Raw genomic sequence first — 26642 nt, 5'->3', positions numbered from 1 at the left:
GTTTTTGAAGAGTCAGGTAAGTATGCATATACTGATGATAAGAGGTAAGTAAAAAATTACTGGTCACACAGGATAACACAGTAGTTACATCATGCAACAGTAACAAGATGTCATCAATATCCCCCACAATGGTAAAATACTCATCATGAACGTGTCAGCTAGTTATCACTATGTAAAATGTACGTTTTCATGTACATTTGTAATGTTGACATAGGACATAGAGTGGTACTGTCGATTTTCTCCAGAAAAAGAGCACCACCACCAATTTCAGTCAAATTGGACAGATGGACACATGCACGGAGACAAGGATGGATGGAGTCCATATTACTACCTCCGCACAAGGTTTTAAGGGAAGTAATAAGGATCACAAAACGGCCACATCACTAAACAGTCACACATCATACAACCTCTCTTTGCTAGCTCCAGACATACAAGACTTATGATGTCCTACCTTTTCCTCCTTGTGGCGGTCCTCCTTCCTCTTCTCGCGGGACTTCTCCTTGTCTTTATCTTTGTTCTTCTTCTTCTTCTCCTTTTCTTTCTTCTTCTCCTTTTTCTCTTTCTTGTGATCCTTATCCTACGGCGACAAGATACATAAAGTCTAACCTACAGAGATATAAGGTGGCGTAACTCACACATATAACATCCACCCTACAGAGATAAAAGATGGCTCAATTCACACACATAACATCTAACCTACAGAGATAAAAGATGGCATATTTTCACACACATAACATCCACTCTACATAGATAAAAGATGGCTTATTCCACATGTATAACATCCACCCTACAGAGATAAAAGATGACTTATTTCACACACGTAACATCCGCTCTACAGAGATAAAAGATGGCTTACTTCACATGCATAACATCCACTCTACAGTGATAAAAGATGGCTTATTTCACACATATAACATCCACACTACATAGATAAAAGATGGCTTATTCCACATGTATAACATCCACTCTACAGAGATAAAAGATGGCTTACTTCACATGCATAACATCCACCCTACAGTGATAAAAGATGGCTTACTTCACATACATAACATCCACCCTACAGAGATAAAAGATGGCTTATTTCACACACGTATTATCCACCCTTCAGAGATAAAAGATGGCTTATTTCACACACATAACATCCACCCTACTGTGATAAAAGATGGCTTATTCCACATGTATAACGTCCACTCTACAGAGATAAAAGATGGCTTACTTCACATGCATAACATCCACCCTACAGAGATAAAAGATGGCTTATTTCACACACATTACATCCACTCTACAAAGATAAAAGATGGCTTATTTCATACACATTACATCCACTCTACATAGAAAAAAGTTGGCTTATTGCACACACATAACATCCACTCTACAGAGAAAAAAGTTGGCTTATTTCACGCACATAACATCCACTCTACAGAGACAAAAGATGGCTTATTGCACACACATAACATCCACCCGTCAGAAATATAAGATGGCTTGTTTCACATAAACATCCATCCAACAGAAATACAAGACGGCTTATTTCACATACATAAAACCCTCCAAACTATCCATAAAATGTCTTCCTCTTCGATATACAACAGTGACTAAGTGGGTTTAGTTTAACGCCGCACTCAGCAATATTCAGTCAATATGGTGGTCAATAAACAAAAAATAACATGGGTAAAATTTCTCCTTTTGTGACCTGATATGCTGAGAAGATGGGAGGGTTACCTTGGTTACCTTGGACTTCTCCTTGGACTTCTCCTTGTGTTTGAGATCAATCTTTAGAGTCATGAGCGGTGGCTGATCATCATCTAGTGGCAGATGGGGCTCCTCTCGGGATGCAGGGGGAGCGTCAGGGGGTATTACTGGTGGGGCAGGAGGAGGAGGAGGAGGAGGAGGAGGAGGAGCAGGAGGGAGGGAGACTGGTGTGGGTGGAGGTGCAGCTGGAGGATGTTGGGCTCGTTTAGGGGAGGTACCAGATTTGGGAGTGGCTTTCTTGGGTTGAGGGGGTAACAAAGATGGAGGGCTTTCTGGAAAGTCATACACACTGTACTCTTTGGCAGAAAACTTGTCTAGTGCTGAGGGTTTCTTGTCAGGTTGGAATAAATCTTGTTTCTCTGTTTTCAATTTCAATTTGTCCTTAAGTTTATCTTTAGTAGAACCTAGTTTATCTTTTTTGAGACCCTTTTTCTTGGGTTTCTTTTCTGCTTTTTCTTTCACTTTCTTAATGCTTTGTTCTTTTATCAAGGCTGGTGGCGTTATGTCCCTAACTGAAGGAGGCAACTCCTCCACCACATGCTTCACCACATCCTCAACTTTAGTACTGACACCAGGCACCAATTCCACTTCCTCCGATGACTGTCGTATCACGGAATCAATACTTTCATCAATCGACTGAGAGTCTGATTTCTCTTTCTTTTCCTTCTTTTTCTGTTTATCAGAATCTTTCCCAGATTTCACTTTGTCCTTCTTTTTACCTTTAACAATTTTTGGTGATATATCCACTGACACCTCCTCACTGAATGTAAAGGTATCAGTTTTGTCCTTGTGGGCTTGTGAGTCACGAATCACACTTTCAATACTATCATCAATAAGAGCCAGCCGGGCCAGCCGAGCTTCTTTAGTGTTCTTTACCCGCACATCCCCTTCTGCAATCACCAGCCGCTGAGGGGAGTCATCACGGGAGTTGCTAGACAACTCCTCCTCTAAGGTGGGCACAAGCCGTGATGTGGAAGCAGTTTCTGGCCGGGACTGGGTTCCTTCTTCAGAGACTGGCTGTTCTTTGAACTGCGCTTCTGGGTCTACCCTCAGAGGCTTATCAACAACAACCTTGGTTTTCTTATCTTTGTGCTTGTGTTTAGAGTCTGATTTGGTTTTTGGGGATGAAAGTTTGGGTGAATTAAGTCTGGCTTTTTCTCCTTTGTGCAAATCTAATTTTGAGGAGAGGAGCAAGTCCTTGAGGCAACTCTCCCCTTGAATCCCCCCAACCCCTCTCGGAGCCACACTACTGTCACTGCTCTTCACGTTCTTGTCCTTGGATTTCATCTTGTTCTTAGGTTTGGTGTTCTTGGTCAAAAGAGCGGATACCTGTTTCGGTGGGCGGGTCAGTTTCCCCACCTTGGGCGATCTGGGCATACCCGAAGTGGCATCATCCACTGCCATTTGTTTATACTGCTTCAGCATCTTTTTTTTAGGTGCCACTTTCTCCATACAGTTGTTAGACTTGTCAAGGTGATCTGCACTGCCATCCTGGCCATCTCGTTTGTCTGCAAGTTTCGAAAGTTGGTCCTTGTTTTCTCGCCCCTTCTCCTTGTCCTCCTTAAACTGCAGGGCTTGCCTGAATGTGGGCGGTGTGCGAGCATCGGGAAGCTTGCCCTGCCGCGTGGGCGTCAGCACACCACTTGGGTTCATCAGGACACTCTTCATCTCGTACTGGGAGTGGCCAGCCTCCTCTGGCAGATTTGTCAGTCTGGGACAGAAAAGGTACTTTTGTTATTGCTCGAGGCACTGCAGGCAGAAACTTTCATTATTTTGCCTTGCCTACTGACTAAAATCCATTATTTTATCATAAATTTGAACAAACCTGTAGAGGTTGCAGATTCTTTGAATACAGTCTCCTTTGCTTACAGAAAAGTATTTTAATGTCCACTAAAAATTGATACAACAGTAGTAATAATATTTGGATAAGAGATTAACAAAACAAACAAGAGTCATCAGAAGATAACATATCCCTCTGGCCCCTACATATTTGAAAAGACAAATCACCGAACAGTTACTTGATGTTCTTTTAGACTACGTTTGAATCATTTCCATTGAAATCATGAAAAATATAAATGAAATATATATGTAAACAGTTAAAGGCACCAAAATCTGTCTCATATATATACATGTCAAGATCTGTTGAAAGATATGAAATGTTTTTTGAGTTGTGCTCCAGAAATGAAGACCATCCATCAATTTTGACATTAAGTCTGCATTGTTTCCATGGAAACTGAGAAAAATAAAAATGTCAAAAATTTGTAACTAGCAACAGGCACCACTTTGTGGTCTGCCTCAAATATCTGCCAAGTTTGGCAGAAAGATATTCAATAGTTTTTGAGTTGAGCTCCTGAAACGAAGCACATCACTCCCTCCCTGTTGAGAATAAGTCAGAGTTGTTGCTATGGAAAATGGGAACACGATAAATCACTAAAATGATTAAAATCTAAATATTTTATATATTTAAATACTTACCTTACCATAGGTCTTATGCATGTTACCTCAAGCTCCGCTAAACAAGATCAGAGAGGCGCTGATTCGCCATTCCCATGAATGGCTACCTCATGTATCGATGAATGTATAGACATGGAAGTCATGTGATCTCCATACCCACGCAAGCACGGGCCATCCAAAATTCACTTTTACTGAAAACTTGGTCAGAGTGGTGAGGAGCGTCCAGCGTTGGAGGGAGTTACCGCCCTATGGTAAGGTAAGTATTTACTAGAGTTGTGACGATACGCCCATGCCATGATACGATACATATCACGATACTGGTAGTCCAATACATACGATACGATATGTATCACAATATTTTGTCCTTGTACACAGAAAAATATAAGTACTGGAAATAATGTGCTGTTATGTTATCATTTCAGGGAAGGTATTCTTCTCCCAAGAAAAATTAAACATGTCATCATGAAAGACATTTTATTAAATGTGTCAGTAAAGTAGTGTTTTCCCAAAAAATGGAACAGCAGGGATCAACATTGGCACAACTGGCTTTTTTGCACAGATAACAAAATAACTTTGTGAAAATTATCTCAGTCGGAGTTTTCCACAAAAATCTAAATAGAAGGGGAGACAGTGTTTCGTAGACTGCTAAGTATCTAAGTATCGTGTTGAATCGATACACGACAATCGTATCGATGTATCGTTACAACTCTAGTATTTACATATCTAAAATATTTAGAGTTTAGCATATGGATTCAACAGATGGATGTGGTATCGGGCTCCTCAAAGGACCATCCCCAGAAAAACTTTGTCCACATGCCATACAGGATTCACAATAAGCCACAAGCAGTTTCAGGATCATCCTGAAACATGAGACAGCAAGTAACTCCAGGAATCCCAAGGACAATGAAGACACCTAAAAGGTGAAAGCTATCCACAAGACTAACAGTAAGTAACAGTAATTACCTAATGGGTGACTGGGCGAGTAAGCTGCTGTGCAACTACCAACGGACCAAAGGACTGCAGACCCTTCACATCTTCCACAGCCAAATCCCTCAGGTAATGACTGGTGAAGACTGAACTCGGCATCCAGAGCATGAAGTTCACTCACTCTTGCCGCCGTGGCCAGAGCTAAGAGAAACACAGTCTTCCTCGAAAGGTCCTCAAAGGAAGCCTTGTCCAAAGGCTCATAGGGACAACCTCTAAGATGCCGAAGAACAATACCGAAGTCCCAAGCTGGAGGACGGAGCTTGACCTGGTCTTCCAACTTGAAAGCCTCTAAGCATAGCAACAAGTTCTGGCACCTTGGAAGCTTGCATGTCACATTTCACTGCCAGAATTGAATTCAAAGCCAATGGTACTGCCATTAAGATGTCTGGACTTGCAAAATTAGAGAAGGAACTCAGCTATTATCTGTGGCATAACAACTGTAAAGCTTCCGGATGGAGCATCCATTCTATCGGGGATGGCTTGCCGGGTCTTGACTGTGCGTCTGCGAGGACATTCCTGCACCCCAGAATATGCCGTGCCCTTACTACTATGTTGTTGTCATCCAGGTGACTGGCTAATTGGAACAATAACTGCTGTGACCTGGTTGTGCCTTGATTGTGAATCATACAAACCACTGTGGAACTATCAGATGAAATCAACAGAGTGGAATTCCTGAGACGGGAAGTCCAATGTTGTACCGCTAGGATCACTGCTTGGGGTTTTAGGTTGTTTATATGCCAGCCCTGATCTGTGGCAGCAGCGGAGGGGACACGGTGATTGGCAGCTTCTATCCGGTTCTCAGGATGTTGGTAACAAAGGGTTCCCCCTGAATTTTCAATTGGGCCAGAAGACCCCTAGTCTCCCGCCTAGGACGACTTGGCACGACTGGAGGTGGGAGGTGCCAGTCGTGGGAGTCCAAGTCTTCATCAGCCAGAATAAGGGAGCTTGCCTAACCCTACCGGATGCTGTGGGAGGCTCATGGGCACGCTCCTGCTGTCTCCTCTGTCCATCGGCATCACGTCTCCCTCATCCAAGGCCTCTGGCAAAGGAAGTCTGAATAACCAGTCTAACATAACAGCGTTTGCCCCTGCCTCTGGACGCTGGCTTCCCACGAAGTCAGACCCCAAGACCTCAAACGTGGAGAGAGACACTTCAATATTGATTACCAATACACTTCCAGTATCTTGTCGTCAAACAGGAATCTAGATGTAAATTCTTCCTGCAGGGAGCAAAGGCTTCAAGAAGTCATGGTCAGTGCTGCACGTAGGTGCACGAGTAAATTATGAAGAACTTTCCCCTACCATTGAAAGTGTAGAAAAATGTTCTATCTTAGACGCATTGTCATCTGCTAAATCCCATGCTGCCGCTGACATGGCCGCAGCAAGGATTGATAAAGGTTTTAACATCTGCTTTAGCTCCGTATCAATAGCCGCCAACTTAGAGTCTTGCACGCGATATGATGACTGAGGTGAACCCGATAAGCGTTTCAAGGAAACGTCCAGCTTAGCACCAGTATCAGCAAAATCTAGGCTGTGCACTTTGTAGTCTGCCTTGCTTGATTTAGGAGCCTTAATTGTGGGATTAAGGGACAACTTAGAGAAGTCCGCATCTAGAAGAGCAACTATGGGATGTAGTGGTATCAACAATTCTGGTGACCCGTCTAATCCCTGACAGGTCATCGTTGTGCTGCTGTCATCAGTATCATCTAATATATCCTCATCATAATCAGGAGAGAAAAAACGCTCCTCCGAATCCTCAAACGAAACAGCATGAGAAGCTGGGCGTCAGGACGACGAGGGCAAGGACACACCCTGTGTGGAATCCTTCCTGGATCCAAGAGACACATCCGGAGAGCAGGAACGACGTGGAGGAGAGCGCCACGGCGATCTTGACCTGGACATGCGGTGACGCTTCCCCAAGTAAGCAACCTTGATCGACTATACCCCTCAGAAGAATGACGTTGCGGGCGGCATCTGGACCTGGAACGACGGCATCGGCTTCGATGGGGGCTACGAGAGTGATGATGTCTTGGAGATCTTGACTGGGATCGTTCAGCCTCTAAGCACTGAGCTCTCTCCTACACGAACTGGCGTTGTAAGTCCTCCTCCCAAGAAATAGTGTGAGAGACGCGGGGAATCTTATAAGAAGACAATGTGGGCGTCAGCATTGGTGTCGGCATCGGAATAGAAGCCAGCATAGGTAACGGCACTGGTGTGCAGGACGGCTTAGGCACTGGCATTGGAGTCAGCGTCGATGCTGGAAACAAAGTCGGCACAGACATGCCGGAGATCAAGGTAGGCGCCAGCACTGGCATCGGCATTGGTAATAGCAGGGAAAGTAGTAGTTTCTGCACCTCAGGATGAGAAAGCGCATCAGGCCTTGATAGGTCTCCAACAGCGTCCCTAGGCTGATGATCCGCCGACTTGAGTCACAGGCGCTACTGATTAATGCGGAATTTCCAAGCCTGGCGCTGAAGGAGGGTGTTGGTATGGAGTATCCATCAACGAAGACTGTGATCCCAAAGATGAAGCTGTGGAAGACATCCATCCATCCATCCATCCATCCATACAAACAAATACTTGTATAGCGCCAGTATCCATAAACCGCTCAAAGGTGCTTTGGCTGTAAGATGGTATTCATTTCACATAAAATTCAAATACCTCAGCAAACGTTAAGTCTCTAGATCTGATTCAAAGACAGCTAAATTTGGTTGTGTTCTGAAGTGAGATGGCAGATTGTTAGATAGGTGGTCTGAAAAACTAACAACCCGTCCTCATTCAAGGACGCTAGAAGTAAAAGTGAATTTTGGATGGCCCGCGCCTGCACGGGTACAGAGATCACGTCACTTCCGTGCTTATACATTCATCAATACACAAGGTAGCCATTCATGGGAATGGTGAATCAACGACTGTCTGATCTCCTTTAGAGAAGCTTGAGGTAATATGCATAAGACCTATGGTAAGGTAAGTAAAAAATTCTGTAAATGGCAAAAGGCACCACTTAAGGGTCTCCCCACATATCTGCCAAGTTTTGCAGAAAGATATTAAGAAGTTTTTGAGTTGTGCTCCAGAAGAGAAGCCCATTCCTCCATTTTGTGACTAAATTCGAAACGTTTCCATGGAAACCCAGAAATGATATATCACAAAAACATGTAAATAGCAAAAGGCACTAAGTTGGGGTCTGCCACATATATCTATCTATTTCTAGTTTTGTAGAAAAATATTTTTGAACAGTTTTTGAGTTATGCTCCAGAAATCAAGCTGACCAAACCATTTGACTAATAACAAAACTTTCCATGGAAAAACAAAAAAAACATAAAAATGCCAAAAAGCTGTAAATGGCAAAAGACACAATCATAGATTCAGATTATTATATCTATCAAATATGGTAAAAAAACCTATTGAACGTTTTTTGAGTTATGCTCTGAAAACAAAATGATTGGGGACGGACAGGGAGACGAGGCATCGACTATATCCCCCTGCATTACATGTCGGCCAGATAAAAACAGGCCCTACAGACTCCTACAGTCAAGAGCAGGCAACTCTAGACTATAACTTCATACCTTACTTTCCAGGCTGAATATAATCATATAATTTGCAATCTCTAGGGCTTTGTTCAATTCTTTTTCATTAATTTGGCCTTGAGGTACATATGAGCATAAGACAGACTCGAAGACTGAGTCAGGGAGCGGCATTCTGTCTAGCAGAACAACCCCTATTACAACAGGAAATCCCAAACTATAAATACCATAAGAATTCACACTTACCTGGTCATGTGCCCATCGTAGCCAATTAGGCGAAGACTTGAGCCAAAATAGGAAAAGTGGTTTGCAAGGACATAGGATAAAGAAACACTGACACCAAGGGGGAAAGCAAAATATTTTTATAAAATATAACCCATCACAAGGAAAAATGGCAGATTATCGATTCCCAACTTGAAGCCTCGAAAGCTCAATTGACTAGAGGGGTGGAACCTTGCCCACTGGAGAGAACTGACTGACTGAATACAGCATGCTCGCTGGAGGGTCTGTCGGGTTGGTAATGACAGATGAATGCAATGGGTCGGTTCAAAATAGCCTCAGAGCAAATCTCCTCAGCAGGAGTGCAGTACAAGTCTTAGATGTGGTGACTGTCCCATCCGAATGAGCTTTCAAACCTTTAGGTGGTACACAACCTTTATGAGTTTAACTCATACCAATAGCAGAGTCAAGCCACAAGAAATGGCCTGCTTGTTCACCCGAAGACAAGCCTTATCTCAATCATAACAACAAAACAGTCAGCCTTATCTCAATCATAACAACAAAACAGTCAAAACAGCTGATTATCTGCTGTTCATTTGATATTAACGGTCTTACAGACATCCAGGATGTGACTACGCCCAAGGGAGGCGCTGGGTGAGGAAGGCTGCTGGAGAGTGGGAAGCTCAACAAGCACTGTAACATGAAAAGCACCATCTCTCTTTATGACAGACTGTTAGTGCAGGGTCAGCAGACATTGAGTGAATGTTGCCTACCTGCCTGCCGGAAATTACCGCCACAAGACATTCAGCCTTTCACGTCAACAGCTGGAAAGAAAGAGCAGATAAACTGTGAATAAGGGGGACCGGACAGGCAATCAAGAATGACTGACAGGTCCCATGGAGGAAAAGTATGCAGAACAGATGGTGCTGCCCCAAGAGTTCATCGTCGACCAGGAATGTGGAATGCAGAAATAGTCGTTGATTATCCTTGAACAGCCACTACACCAGCTTCCAAACAAGACTGGAGGAATTCTAACACAGAGACTAAATCTGCGCAAAAGGGATTGAGAAACCCCTGCTGACCCATCAGCACGCATAACAGCCCCATGTATTAGTGAACATTTCTCGAATCCCTCTGCAATGCTAGAATCGCAGGAATTCCTCTTGCTTGAAAGCAATTCCGAACAGTGGCCAAGCCACCCACTGATTCTTGGGATTTGAGTGAGGCACTCTGATCCAGTCAAAAAGATAACAAAACAGGATGCTGAGCCAGAAACCTCAGAAGTACTGGAAAAAAGCTTTGATACGACCAAAGTGGTGCAAGAAACACAAATGGGACTTTGGAAATCAGTTTTATTGGAGGGAACACCTACAGTATCCTGTACATCAATTTGAGCTGATAGGTGTCGTTGGCTATTGCCCTCGAATCCGGAATTCAAGAGCGAACCACTGGTATCTCGTTCGTCACCGCAGAGGCAAACAGATCCACCTGAACAACCCTAACAACTCTGAAATAATCCTGAATATTCCCTGATCAAGCGTCCACTCGTGTGGGGCTTGAATATGAAGCGAGAGAATCGCACAACAGTAGAAATGGATTGATGGAGACACTGTTCCACCATGTTTGAGGGTGCAAGTCAATGCCGTCTAGTTGTCCATCCCCCGATGCACCACATGACCATGGAACTCCACAAAGCTCTCTATTATCCGATGGACTACTCTCAATTCTAGCAAACTGTGAGGGAGGTGTCCGGGTGTTGAGAGGGAATTTCCTAGATAAGTTTTTGACTTCTGTCCACTACTGCCGATGAGGAAGTAACCACTTGAGAGTCTCAAGGATCACCTTGCAGTTCTCCGATTGAGACCACAACAGAACCAATACCTGATGTACACGTCACATCCTCCGACACATGCCAAACCACATCGACTGTCAACACCATGTTGCCTAGCAACTGAAGCCACGTCTGAGCTGACACATAGGGCAACTTGAGAACTATAACATCATTTGCTCATCTATAACAATGCAGTCAGGAGCGAGGAAGACGATTCCCTGTGCCATATTGAAGAATGGATCCAAAACCACCAGATCCTGCATCAGAATGACTTGATTTCCTGAGATTGATGGTCAAGCCCAACTTCACAAGATTATCCATCACACATTGTATGGAGTCTCTGTTCACCTGCTGGCCAAATGCCCTGAGCAGCCAGTCATCCTGGTACAGGCAGTAACACTGTTCCTGTGACCTGGCAAACTGAGATGGAGTCAACATAGTTAAGATGAACACCCTTGGCGTCGTGGAGATGTGGAAGAGGAGCAGACGAAACTGGAATCACTTCCCGTCAAAGGAGAAGCGAAGGAACTTAATGAAGTGAGGGTGCATAGGAACATGGAGGTATACGTCTTTAAGATCTATTGACGCAAACCAATCCTGTCTCGACAGATGAGATCACTAAGCAGATTGTAGATTGACGTGAGTCAATCCTGTCTCGACGGATGAGATCACTGCACAATGTATCCATCCTGGAAGAAGCACCTCTATTAACTTGTTCAGCCCTCTGAGATTCAGAATGGGTCTGAACCATCTGTCCTTCTTGGTCACTAGGAAGTAAGTGGAATAAAACCCTCAATGGCTGCACTGTCAAGCAGAGACTGAATTTCAGCACGAGAACGTCTGCCTTCTCTCTGGAGGCTGGCCTAGGCATGTGCTAAGCCCTGGAGAAAGACAGGACCTCGCCTCCACTGTGGCAAATGGCCATCCCAGAGTGCGGACAGGACTAAGGGATTTGAAGTGTCTGCTTCCCTCTCCTGAAGAAATAGTGACAGCCAGTCTACAGGAATGTTGACAAAAGGCAGAGCATCCCCACCATCGTCAAGTTTCCGCTTGCTTGTGCGAAGGGCAGTATGGGCACTGGAAGAGATTCAACGGGAAGCTGGGGCTGGCTTCCCCTTGCCCCGAAAAGGCTGCTGTGACTATTTAACCTGCTCCACTAGCTCTGCAATGGAACAGTCCACTTAGCGGGCTTCTTCACCAGAGCAGAATGATAAGAGGAAGCAGAAGGTGAAGGCCGCTGGCAAGGAGTGGAGGGGTTTGGAATCCTTGAAGACAGACACTGTCTCTGCACTGTGTCTACCTGCAAAGCCCCAGGAAACAGGTAGGATCCCATTGTGAAAGGCAAAGACAGTAGTACTTGTTGTAATAACGTTCCACTGAAAGCATGAGTCTGTTTAAGGTGACAGATGACAGTCTGTTTCTTGATGGGACTGCAGATTGTTTTGGCAACTGAATGCCTTTTCACACTCTGTGTGTGCAGTGGCACATCAAGGCAATCCTTGCCAGTATCAACAGGTTTGGAAACATAGGTAAGTGATAGGTGTTAATGAGGTTCCACAATGTCTTGAAGTTATCCCTATGCTACATCCGTTCTAACACCACCTGTTTGACAAGTCCCAAATCCATCATAGTAGACTCATGAAGGACCGGGGTAGAATAGGCCTTCAGCAACCCATGCTTGCCATAAAGGGTGACTATGCTTGTTGTAAGAGGCGACTAATGAGATTGTGTGGTCAGGCCTGCCGACGTGGTTGACATGTAATCCGTTCCCAATTGTGTAAATCGCTGCTCATGTTGCTTATCACTGGACTGTCTGGTCCAGACTCGATTATTTACAGACCACCGCCATATAGCTGGAATAAAAGCTGAGTGCAGCGTAAAACTAAACTCACTCACTCGCTCCATCACAGTAGCATCCTTATCAATTAATGCGGAACTTGTGACTCCACTAGAACTTGTCATGTGCTTCCCAAAATGGTCACACAGTATGTCCACAACCACACTTCTAATTTTATTTGGTAACTTTATTATTTTCATTTTTACGTAATCGGCAATTTACTATTGAAAGATTTCTTAAAGAATATGTATGGTCACCTTTGTCTCGATATCAGTAGCTTTCAGTAACATGTCACAACAGCATAAAAAAACCCTCCATTTTGGATGCTTGGTTTTCGAAGCTTGGTATGAATGACATGCGAGGCAATTCATTTGATGGCTGGCATCGTTCAAAAACTCTGAACATCAACTGTATCACTCTATCCTTGCAAAGAGTATTTTCACAGTTTTAAGAAGAGATTTTATTGGATAAAGACTGGTTTCTAATGACACATTTTTACCACAGCCTGCTTACGGTAGCCAGTCATGTTACAGCAATGGATAATGCGATACTGAATGTATTCAGCAAGAAATCACAAATGTATTGGAATGAATTAGATGTACTGTGTTGGGTTATGACCTGTGATAAGAATTCTTTATGTATATATTTTTGCATTAAACATCATGTCCGAGCATGAAGATTAAGCTGGCAAAGGCCAAGACAGGATGTCACTTGTCAGTGATTTGAAATGCATCAATTTGACCACAAAATGATGGAATTAGTAATTCATATGAATGTTTGACAAATTGTATGAGTGTTGTTTTTGACTGACAACATTTTTCATTAGTTTTTTCAATTGAAGTATTGTTAATCATTCCCTAAAACATCATTACTTTGCACTTTGACAATTTTATTGTGGAGTCGCTGTCGAAGCATGTGTTTTCAATAACTTATAACTAAATAGCTTATAACTTCAATTTTTCCAACAATATGTGATCAGTTCCAATGTAATGTTTCCAGACAATGTGGAAAGTGATAATTTAAAATATGTTAGGTAGGTTCCAAAAATTATATCTCATTTTGACTTGACTGCTGCCTGGCCGATAAGTCAGCCTCCGGTGTCTGGGGACTCACAACATTGTGGCCAATTATTCAGCCTGCTATGTTGAATGGGATAACAGTTACATACGCCATATATGAGTAATTCTGTGTGTAAATTTTCACTTCTGTGTATACTCAGATGCATTAACTTGTAAATTTGCGCATGAAAATAACAACGCAAATACACGCTCTAGATGCAACAGTGGGGACATTGACCTGAAATGGAGGAAGCCACTTCCCCACCTAGCCAATGACTCCCATAATGTGATGGAGACACATTCATCCACCACTTGAGGCTTGAATAGGGCCTCCTCCAACTGGTACTGCTTGCCAGTGTCCGGCAGTTTGAAACATGAACAGAAACCAGTCAGGAGAGGATGGACCAGTTCACTCATCAGTGATGGCAAAATGAAAATCTGTACTTCAGTGTCACAGTTGGGTGTGAAAGCCTACTCTGGGACCCGAAACTCTGTGGGATCAGGCGCCTGTGCAGGTACAGGCACCTGGGGTAGCACTTCCGTAATATGCTCGCAGACTTGCTACAGGGACAACCCGAGGGACTACAATACTCTTACTTCCAACACATACTCCCACTTCCAACATACTCCCCTATATAAACCTCTTCATACTCCTCGGCGACTGGACTCTTGTACCAGAGATAAGTCACCAAAAGCGCAAGTAAAGTTGAACGTGAACTACTCCAGGTCGAGTGGAGCCAGAAGAGACGGGTGGGGCCAGCTGCTGGGGAAGCCTGTAGGGGTGGGTCCCGTCCTCCACCAGCAGCCCAGACTAAACTCATGGCACCACAGTGTCCCCAAGTAAGGCAATGATAGAGCGACTGCCACTTGGGGCAGCAGTTAACAACATGTCTAGACCTGACTGGTCGGTGCCAGGAGCCAAAATTAAGCCTGAGCCCATCACTAGGTCGGAGCCAGTGAGAACACTTGAGCCCATAAGTCACATGACAAGCCGACAAGGACGCTGAGCAAAGTTACAAAAAGAGATGAATGGCAGACACAATCTCTAAATTATGCAAGTGGGAAAGAAAGAGAACCATATATATATACACTAGCGGTTTTTGACCCCCAGTCATAGGGGACTTCAACTCAACTGAACTCTGTTGAAGGACACATCTAGTTGGTACGACAGCATGGAACGACAGCATGGAAAGTAAGGTGCGAGGTTCTGGTCTAGAGTTACCTGCTCTTGACTGCAGGGTCTGTGGGGCCTGGTAGGTGTGGTCATGAAGACAAAAACAGTTTTTTGGTTTGTAAATATGTTATTCAAATATTGTGCACAACTGTCATTGGGATTTTAAATGGACATCAGAATGATTCTCCATACCACAAACACGAATAAAAGAAAAAGAATATGACAGTTCTTGTTATAAAAAATTCAGAGGTAATGGCAATTAATGATACAACAATGTTTCAAAGGAACCTTGACAATGGCCTTCACTTTGATACACACTGGACCAGCAAAAGATGCTGTGTGACTGGTGAAGTTCCCTTCCTTCAGATGTAATGACACTTCAGTAACTGGCAAGACAACTTAAAAATGACAAGCATCTTTAACTACGGAGGTCCGGCAGGGTGGCCATCTTGTTTTGAAGGTGAAACTAATAAAAATTCATTACATTTCAGCTTTATGAACAGAAATAAAATTAAGGTGTAGACCTGCAAGAATGTCTTAATAAAACATTATGTATACTGTTGTTTCGTTTTCCTTGTTATTTCATAGTGACTTCAAGTTTTCTTCACATATGAAACTAGTTAAGTTTACAAGGGCATGCTCCCAGTTGCACCATCTTATAATCGTACCCTCAGGAGTTGTGGTAAACATACCTAGATTCACTTGACTACAATATTTACATCACATGAGAGACGGAAGAGTCTATTTAATGATTTTGTTCTGAAACAAAGGCAGGAAATTTGAACAACAAAATCATTCAAAGTTAAATTTACCAAAATGTTCTGAGAAAATTTTAGAATGGTGGGGAAAAGAATTGCCATAGTACATCTCCAAGCTATCTAGTTTCTAAAATCCATAACTGAAAAAATGTAAAATGCTAGGCACATATACTATTTTACAACCAAAGTTCTATCCCTTAAACTCTCTCACAGCAGGTATGAGAACTGATTTGCAAACAGATGAGGTCACTATGGAAGGGGAGAGAACCTAGTGTAAAGTGTCCCCACAGATAATATGACAGATTAACCACCACCCATTTCTGCATTACACTTACATAATGGGTAACGTACGTTATTTCTCTGCAATGAATTAAAGGTACTTTTTTGAAAACAATGTTAATCACAGAAGAAAATACCAACTTCATAATTACCTCTCCCCGTGTAAGTGTACTCTTCCACAATTTATTGCTTTCGCTAACAGTGAAATGTACTGACAATCAAAACATTCAAGACTTTACATGTTCAATCTCAATCCCGAAAATTCCTTTAACACACTATTATCACTGACATGTTGTTATAGGAATGCTCTCTATTTACAAAGGGTAATAATTAACCCCAATATCCACCTCAGCAGCATGAACAGGTCAATAGCTAATAGAATGGGCTTGGTCTGTAGTGGGGTGCCAAGGGAGAAAGTGGAACACTTGCTGACATGCCCTGACTTGACAAGAAAGTTCTGTACCTCTTGTAGCCACAATACCATTGAAAACTAAATGTTTGTGCACACAGATGTTTCCATGACGACAAATATCATTATGGACTAATCCATGAAATTCCTAAAAGAATTTCCATCATACACAACTGAAAAGCCGAAAACTATTTCCCAATTTCACTTCCGATTTGCTTTATTACATGATTTTTCAAATTATTTTTGATGAAATGTGTCTGCTATGACTTGACATGAGGATGGTAACATGGTAACACATTTCACAGTATAAATTACATAACTGTTACGAAATACTGTAAATAACGAATTTGAACTTTCCTACAGTTTGCATTTTTCCACCAATGAAAAAATGAGGGGGGCTGTATGTATTTATTTATCTATTTATTCATTTGCAATTTCTTTTACATGGATTGGTGTTCTCTGGCAACCAAACCTTAGGACTATCCCACTAGCTTTAACCACAAAACCATTATAATATGTGAGATGTTACATTACAAAACAACAATATTTACCAAATATATTTTTGAGTTTTTAGGGGAACTTTTACCCATGTATTTACTATCAAGTTCTCATCACATACATCTGTAGATTATGAACATTGTTGAATAAAATTGATATTTTATACTTATCCTGACTCCTGCTTATTAAGCTTATCTCCTTCTATGCGAAGATAGTGGCACACTTGAAATCCTTTTCAAGTTCCCTTCATTTGAATCACTTGAATTTTCATCTCGTTTTCATTCATTGGACATATATTTCCGTGACTGGACGTAAAGATAAATCCTGTTTTTGTGACCCAAGGACGACTGTAGATAATGCTGGTTGTGGAATTGTTTGTCAGGTTAACCAGGCAGTTGATTTTTGGCGAAAAATTCCCATCTCAGTCTTTGATGTACAATCTCATGATGTTAGGAGCCAAATTAAAGTCCAAAGCATGTATTTCCAACATCCGTGCTGCATTTGCTAGGCAAGTAGAAACAGCCACAGATTCAGAGGCTCGTAGGTATCACTGACGAGATGTTTAAGTACAACATTCAAATCCCAAGCTGGTGCGTTGAACTTTTGTTGTTGGTCTTCCAGCTTGAACAAGCATAGTAATGTGAGCAATTCTGGCACTTTTGTCAGATTGATCCCTGTTGTCATGGTTATAATGGAGTGTTGATAAATAAGTTGCTAACGTAGAACATTTCAGTCCTCGTGTATGTCACAAGTGACATAAGTAATCTGCTACTTGAGGATGTGAGGCTTTTGATCCTGTGAAGCCTTTCCGCATATGTCTCAAATCCCATCCATTTATCATCATATAATGTGCAAGTCAATCTGCGTGGAGCTAAGGCCTACCGCCTATGCCACTCTTGTGGATTATATTTGATGCTTTAAACAGGCTGTTATATGAACCATACGGATAGCTGGTACGATTACGGATTCTCTTGAGCTTGTTTGGTGTGCAGATGGACATGCAGATTCTTCCACTCTGACCGTTTTAGCGATGGTTGTCCTAGTTCTTGTGGACCTCTGTAAATACTGCACTGATTGCAGCTTTCATCTCCAAGCAGATGATATGCAGACTGCATTCGTTGCTTGTCCAGATTCCTACTGCAACCTCGTTGTCTAGGTGGGTTCCCAACCCTGCCTCTATGTAGAGATGACTGTTGCAGTTCAGCTTTGTCAAATAAGTCCCTGTGCAAATGTTGTAATGGCCGTAGTTGTAGTCTTCCCCTTCAGGTCAAATGCTGTGCTGAGGCGAGTAGATGGAGAAGAAACTGTCGCAGGCCTGTATCTTGTCTCAACACCTTGCTGCGAAGAATCTTATCCCTGAAATCTAGAGCCTGTGTCAGATCCACCTCTGACTTCATCAATAATCTTCTGGTATAATGATACCGTCCTGTGTATGCTATGCTCATTGCTGCAGGAACATTTCAATCAGCTGAATATTTATGAAGACAGTCGTATAGGTAAGGTAGTACGAACAAGTACATGCTTCATGTGTAATGACGTTTGTACCAGAATCTCAACGATATGCTGTGAAGATGTATCTTTGTTTGTCTTCAAACCGCTAACACTGTAACTTGTGAGCAAGCTGTCATCCATGTGAAGTTTATTTATAGCTGGCTGGCTGTTGCTGAAGAAACTGCCATCTGTTGCTGCAAGCCTCCAGATAAACAATCTGCTGTCAATCAAATGACACTGTAGACTGTTATCTGGGCTGTAAATGAAGTCTTTCCACGTTGAGAGTTTACATCTGCAGTCGCTGACTCCCACGCTAGCACTTGGGCTTGTCTCTAATTTTGCTATTTGGCTTGTCCCGGAGATACAAAAGTGAGCTTGTGCATAGATGACTGAGTTGAAGCACACAAAACCTCCTGTCACTTAATTCTGACACAGGTAGACTGTCCTCCAGGTAGTTGTGCCTGTGTTCTTCAACTGATGATAACACCGCCATCATCTTATACAGGTTGACTTCAGTAATCTTAACCTCATCTCAGTTGGAATCTTCTGGCGTTAAACGTGGAGATTCCACGCCCTTGCGCGAATGCTTAGGCAAGCATCAATCCAAGTATTGTCCCTTCAGAGACCATCTGTATGCTCCATCGGTTTAACAGAATAATCCACATTCCATGAATGCATTCGCACATGCATGCATGCATGCATGCTCCAGTGAAGGATGTAGATCCATGTTCAACAGTGAGGAGGACCAGTATCTCAAGTTGTAGTGTCCTGTCGAGGCATGCAGAAAACCCTTCCTGCTCAAGAGCTGAAGGTGCATGAGTGCACACGCCAAGGCGATGATTGTAGATTCTTTCAACACATTCGTCTGAGCGGAAGATGCAGATATTTCCAACATTTGCCTTGGAGAGATGGTTGCAGGCCTCGCTGATGGTTGTAGTCATCGTCCACCTCAGGTGCTTGCAAAAAGGGCTCAATATGATGTACAGGAGACCTCTGAGCATTGAGGGACAAAATGGTGTAGAGAAAAAATCTGTGCATTGAAGGACGGGAAGTGCTGATGTTGGTACTTTGTCACCACCTTGAACAGTGTGTCGTCCATCATTTTATAGGTTAGGGCATTGGACTCCTCTGAAAAGGAAGCAAGGTCTAGCATATTCATAATGCACAATGTGATAGTCGATGAATGGTGCATCCTCCAAACTGCATCAAGATGATACAGCGGATGGTAATGACTTTCGTGAACACGAATGTTCATAACGCAACCTCTACATATCTATATAATGTCGCACCACCTTTCCTTTCCTCTGTTCTTCAAATTGGCACTCCATAAGGTTCATCATATGTTTGGTGAACTGCTGCATGCAAAGCCCATTGTGGAAAGTCTTCTGTGGTGCATGTAGCAATTGTAGATGATGTATCTGACGTGTTGATGGCAGCGCTGAATGTAGACTCTCAGTAGATGGAAGTGGTGGTCTGGAGACAGTCAATGATGGTCTAGGGCTCACTGAATGTTAAGACGTCTTGCCGACTGTGTACCTTGTGAAGTAGTAGCGGAGGGTCATCATAAGGTGCTGAGTGATGTCGTCGCTGAAGGACTATGTTGAACCTCTGGTACATGGTTTCAAAGAAGATTTTGCAGCTGTAAACTTAGTCTTGGAGGACACAGATGACTTCAGTTTCTTAGGTTGATATGACATCAGATCTGAAGACAGCCTTTTCTGAGACTTGGACGTAACCTCATGCTATCACAATTCTGGGTATGGCAGGCGATTCACTTAACAAACATCAGCAGTAGTTAACACACGCTTACTAGACATATTATCAACCAAATGACCAGACATGAATTGAGAAAGCCTATGTAATTTGTCCTTATCATGTCTTTAAACAGTAAACAAATACAATCTAAATTCAGTATCTTATAAATTCTTGCAAAGTTCACAGCAAACAGTGGAAGAAAAACTGTGAATGAAGGACATAATAAATGTAGATAAACCGCTGACAGCTGGGGCTTTCATCAACTGACAGCACAATCTCAAATGGTTAGGGTTAGGGTTAGGGTTAGGGTTAGGGTAACCCTAACCCTAACTGTGAATGAAGGACATAATAAATGTCGATAAAGCGCTGACAGCTGGGGCTTTCATCAACTGACAGCACAATCTCAAATGGTTAGGGTTAGGGTTAGGGTTAGGGTTAGGGTACCCTAACCCTAACCCTAACCCTAACTGTGAATGAAGGACATAATAAATGTCGATAAACCGGTGACAGCTGGGGCTTTCATCAACTGACAGCACAATCTCAAATGATGAAAACGTGTCCAAAAGCATGAAAAATATGTAAATTTTAACAATAATTTCTCATCATAGAGATAGTTAATATGGAAAGAAAGCCGAATCTGACAAAATTTTGATTAAAGGACTGAAATATAAACAGAAATAAACATCGTATCGGGGCCCACACTCCAACCATCCTTGTCGGGCGATGAAAGAAAGAGTAACAAGCATGTGACCAATATTGTCGGGGAACAGGGAGACTGTTCGTGGTTGAGTGTGATTGTATATCCACTTCAAATGAAGGGATTTCAAGTGTTCCTCCATTTTTACACACAGGGAGGAGATAAGCATAATAAGCATGAAGGAAAATTAGTGTTTTTCACTCAGTGTGTGAACACTTCTGAGTAATAAAATGCCTCAACAAAATTAGCCTGACCTCCCTATTTCAACTCATCTTGATCCAAACCTTTCCAAAACAAGGTTCACACTCATATACGCTTTACCAAGGACAACTGCACTAAAGGTTTTTAAGCATGTGTGAAACATGTCTTCTTGGCTAGTGTACCCTGTTTTGTGCTACTGACCTTGGACAAATTGATAAACAATAGTATTAATGGCACAGTAAAGTTAAGCTTGTAAATTACTACTATCATAATACATCCTGCACTGCAGCAAACCCTGCCTGTCTACTGACTTCTTACCTGGGTCTCTTTGGTGGGGGTCCCTCCGCGGAGTTTGACAGGGGACGCTTATCCGCAGGGGTGGGACTGACTGCCAGTGTTGACACAGACTCCTGAGGTAGCTGGCAGGGTGTAGGAAGAGAGGGCTCCTCTTCAACCTCATCTGTACAAACACAGAATCAGACATGGATCTGATGGGTGTATCTTCACACAACAGAACACACACTAACACATATCAAACACAGCATGTGCATCTTCACACAACAGGACACACACTAACACATATCAAACACAGCATGTGCATCTTCACACAAAAGGACTCTTAGTCTCATGCTCCATCTACCATCTATAGCTGCGTATACAGTGGACTCTTATCCTCCATACCTTGGACTGTGGACAAACAATGTATCTACCATCTATGGTTGTGTATACAGTGGACTCTTATCCTCCATACCTTGGATTGTGGACAGACAATGTATCTACCATCTATGGCTGTGTATACAGTGGACTCTTATCCTCCATACCTTGGATTGTGGACAGACAATGTATCTACCATCTTTGGCTGTGTATACAGTGTGCTCTTATTCTCCACACCTGGGTATGTGAACAAATTATGCAGCTACGTAGACATACCATGTGCCTTTGTTTATAAACATGACCTCGGCGCGTGCAGCATTACGTCAAATAATGACGTCATCAGCCTCTACGTCATCACAACACGAGCAGGATAACGCTGAGTTGCCTCACTTCTAGCGTCATCACCGAACTCTACAGTCATGTACAGCTATTAACCCACCATACCTCCCCGTGCTCACTCGTTGGAAACCGAATATATATATATATATACATTGTATCTTTTCTCTTTCAATGTTCTTGAAAAAAAACGTCATCGTGTGTATAGCCTGTTTGGGGTGAGAAGTTCTCAATCGCTATGCTGCTGGTTGTCTGCTTTCACAGCGGTAACCCCATAATCATAATTCCAGCCTGCTTCACAGTAGGTGGAATACATCGCTCTCTATGCTCACCTCGTCGGCTTTGTCACAGCAGAGAGGTGATTGTGTAATTATATTATGCTCTTGCTCGCTGCTGCTTCTCACCCCAGTAGCCATCCACACATATTGGCCACTATTTCCCAAGGAAAAATCTTCCTTTTCATTTCGATCTATGGCTGTGTATACGGTGTACTCTTATCTTCCATACCTGGGATTGAGGACAAACAATGTATTTCTACGATGGCTGTGTATACGGTGTCCTCTTATCCTCCATACCTGGGATTGAGGACAAACAATGTATCTACGATGGCTGTGTATACGGTGTACTCTTATCCTCCATACCTGGGATTGAGGACAAACAATGTATCTACGATGGCTGTGTATACGGTGTACTCTTATCCTCCATACCTGGGATTGAGGACAAACAATGTATATCTACGATGGCTGTGTATACGGTGTACTCTTATCCTCCATACCTGGGATTGAGGACAAACAATGTATCTACGATGGCTGTGTATACGGTGTACTCTTATCCTCCATACCTGGGATTGAGGACAAACAATGTATCTACGATGGCTGTGTATACGGTGTACTCTTATCCTCCATACCTGGGATTGAGGACAAACAATATATCTACGATGGCTGTGTATACAGTGTACTCTTACCTTCCATGCCTGGGTACATATAGGGGAGGTGATCATGTACATGTTCTTCTCGATGTTGAAGTAACTCCCGACTTCGTGGATTAGGGAATCCGAGGTTATTACGTTTCCGGGCAGGAAAAGACACCACTTCTCGTGCAAATGCCACAGGCTCAACATGGCGTATGTAGTCTTCAAGTTCTCCAAGTTGAATACCATAGTGGCGAAAGGTCAAGGCCAAATCATCCAGATTTGGCTCAGTTCTACCAACTGCAACACAAACAAACACATATAAACTTGGCAACGGTGACCATCAGCTAATATTAGGTGTTCCTTGGTTGACCAGTGAGAGGCCTGCATCATTGAATGCTGTCCTCCGTGATCAAGCTGACACTATCAACAGATATGCAATCTGACCCACTGACTCATTGTTTGTATCACATTCCTGATGACAGTATATACACAGGTACTTCATGGAACAGAAACTAATCTTTACATGAATAATCCATGTCGAAGGTTACCGACAACCAGCATGCCATAATACTTCAAAACTCTCCACTCAAGTCAAACAACAAAGATAACCTCACTGGTCCATACATGCTTTCACTTCATCACTGATTAATAGTACAAACATTGTTCACTACATACAGCAGATCACATCATCACCAGTCAACACACACTTTTACATCATCACTGGTCAATAGTAGTGCGTACATTGTTTACTACATACATCACATCATCACTGGTCAACACATGCTTTCACTTCACTGGTCAACAGTACAAATATTGTTCATCACAACAGCAGATCACATCACTAGTCAACGCATACTTTCACTTCATCACTCGACAATAGTACATACATTGTTCACTACATACAGCAGATCACATCATCTCTAGCCAACACATTATTTCACATCTCCACTGGTCAACACATACTTGCACTTCATCACTTGTCAACAGTATATAAATTGTTCATCACATACAGCGGATCACATCGTCACTAGTCAATACATGCTTTTACACCATCACTGGTCAATAGTACGTACATTGTTCACTATATACATCACACCATCACTTGTCAATAGTATATAAATTGTTCATCACATACAGTGAATCACATCGTCACTAGTCAATACATGCTTTTACACCATCACTGGTCAATAGTACGTACTTTGTTCACTATATACATCACACCATCACTTGTGAACAGTATATAAATTGTTCATCACATACAGTGGATCACATCGTCACTAGTCAATACATGCTTTTACACCATCACTGGTCAATAGTACGTACATTGTTCACTATATACATCACACCATCACTTGTCAACAGTATATAAATTGTTCATCACATACAGCGGATCACATCGTCACTAGTCAATACATGCTTTTACACCATCACTGGTCAATAGTACGTACTTTGTTCATTATATACATCACACCATCACTTGTGAACAGTATATAAATTGTTCATCACATACAGTGGATCACATCGTCAATAGTCAATACATGCTTTTACACCATCACTGGTCAATAGTACGTACATTGTTCACTATATACATCACACCATCACTTGTTAATAGTATATAAATTGTTCATCACATACAGTGGATCACATCGTCACTAGTCAATACATGCTTTTACACCATCACTGGTCAATAGTACGTACATTGTTCACTATATACATCACACCATCACTTGTGAACAGTATATAAATTGTTCATCACATACAGTGAATCACATCGTCACTAGTCAATACATGCTTTTACACCATCACTGGTCAATAGTACGTACATTGTTCACTATATACATCACACCATCACTTGTGAACAGTATATAAATTGTTCATCACATACAGTGGATCACATCGTCACTAGTCAATACATGCTTTTACACCATCACTGGTCAATAGTACGTACATTGTTCACTATATACATCACACCATCACTTGTCAACAGTATATAAATTGTTCATCACATACAGCGGATCACATCGTCACTAGTCAATACATGCTTTTACACCATCACTGGTCAATAGTACGTACTTTGTTCATTATATACATCACACCATCACTTGTGAACAGTATATAAATTGTTCATCACATACAGTGGATCACATCGTCAATAGTCAATACATGCTTTTACACCATCACTGGTCAATAGTACGTACATTGTTCACTATATACATCACACCATCACTTGTTAATAGTATATAAATTGTTCATCACATACAGTGGATCACATCGTCACTAGTCAATACATGCTTTTACACCATCACTGGTCAATAGTACGTACATTGTTCACTATATACATCACACCATCACTTGTGAACAGTATATAAATTGTTCATCACATACAGCGGATCACATCGTCACTAGTCAATACATGCTTTTACACCATCACTGGTCAATAGTACGTACTTTGTTCACTATATACATCACACCATCACTTGTGAACAGTATATAAATTGTTCATCACATACAGTGGATCACATCGTCAATAGTCAATACATGCTTTTACACCATCACTGGTCAATAGTACGTACATTGTTCACTATATACATCACACCATCACTTGTTAATAGTATATAAATTGTTCATCACATACAGTGGATCACATCGTCACTAGTCAATACATGCTTTTACACCATCACTGGTCAATAGTACGTACTTTGTTCACTATATACATCACACCATCACTTGTGAACAGTATATAAATTGTTCATCACATACAGTGGATCACATCGTCAATAGTCAATACATGCTTTTACACCATCACTGGTCAATAGTACGTACATTGTTCACTATATACATCACACCATCACTTGTCAACACTGTAATGACAGTGTATTTTCTGTAAATTGTATTATTGATAAAGTGATAATTATTATGGGTCACATTTCGTATCATAAATATTCAGTGCTTTTCGTACTTTGGCAGCAGGCTTTGAGGTAGTGCTGTAGAGTTACCTCCCTTTGAGTTTGTGTTTTGATTAGTAGAGTGTATTTCCGGGAGACGAGAGAATTCCATGTTAATGGCGATGGTTGTAGTTGCTCGAATATTCAAGAATCAGTGACTGTGTATATAAAGGCTGGTTGTGTTGACACACATATGAACAAATGCTTAGATAATGAGTATATCAATCAGCCTGCCTCTGTCAATGTTTGACTTACATAACCGCTGCAAGACCACTCGCCGTGTTACATTTAGTATATCTGTTTATCACTCTCAAACCAAGACTTTGGTGAGTTGATATTATATCTGTGACCCATTACTTTAGATTTGACTCTGTTGCATTGTACATGAAACCTCTCTTGTGAATTTGTGTATCTTGTCCTTGTTTTCTGAATACATACTACTGAAAATTTTAGACTTGTCTGTTATATTTTGTTAGACTTAGTCTCTGTTATATTTTTGTTATTTTTGGGGGGAGTTTCTTATACCTGTTGTCACAGCATATTTTTAACTGTAACAACACATACTTTCACATCACCACTGGTCAACAGTACATACATTTGTTCACTAGGGCTGCGACGAATACACTATGTAACGAATATGATATGCATCACAAAATATTGAGTAATGGATCCGAATAATCATTCACGAATACAATATTATACCTAAGTGATTGATGCATGGTATGGAATGCAGGGCTCAGTTCAGTGCTTTGCTACTTGCACTGGTGCAGCCCAATGTTACAGTGCTTTGCTACTTGCACTGATGCAGCCCAATGTTACATAGTACAACCTAACTTAAGTTATGAGACTAACTTGCACAACATGCAAGTCATATTTT

At 42.0% G+C, this 26642-nt stretch overlaps 1 protein-coding gene across 1 annotated transcript in view; it reads right to left on the bottom strand.

Moving 5' to 3' along the window:
* LOC137295603 (transcription initiation factor TFIID subunit 3-like) overlaps window positions 1-26642 on the bottom strand; it is a 67179-nt gene that overhangs the window by 37386 nt on the left and 3151 nt on the right. The window contains exons 3-6 of the mRNA XM_067827035.1: window positions 22872-23117; window positions 21236-21377; window positions 1720-3460; window positions 452-577 (exon numbers count right to left, since the gene is read on the bottom strand). Of these exons, the coding sequence (XP_067683136.1) occupies window positions 452-577; window positions 1720-3460; window positions 21236-21377; window positions 22872-23117 (2255 nt within the window). The remainder of the gene's footprint in view (window positions 1-451; window positions 578-1719; window positions 3461-21235; window positions 21378-22871; window positions 23118-26642) is intronic.

This window comes from Haliotis asinina, chromosome 9, assembly GCF_037392515.1.
Source record: "Haliotis asinina isolate JCU_RB_2024 chromosome 9, JCU_Hal_asi_v2, whole genome shotgun sequence".
Classification (NCBI taxonomy): Eukaryota; Metazoa; Mollusca; class Gastropoda; order Lepetellida; family Haliotidae; genus Haliotis; species Haliotis asinina.
This window is presented reverse-complemented; position numbering and strand designations above follow the sequence as displayed.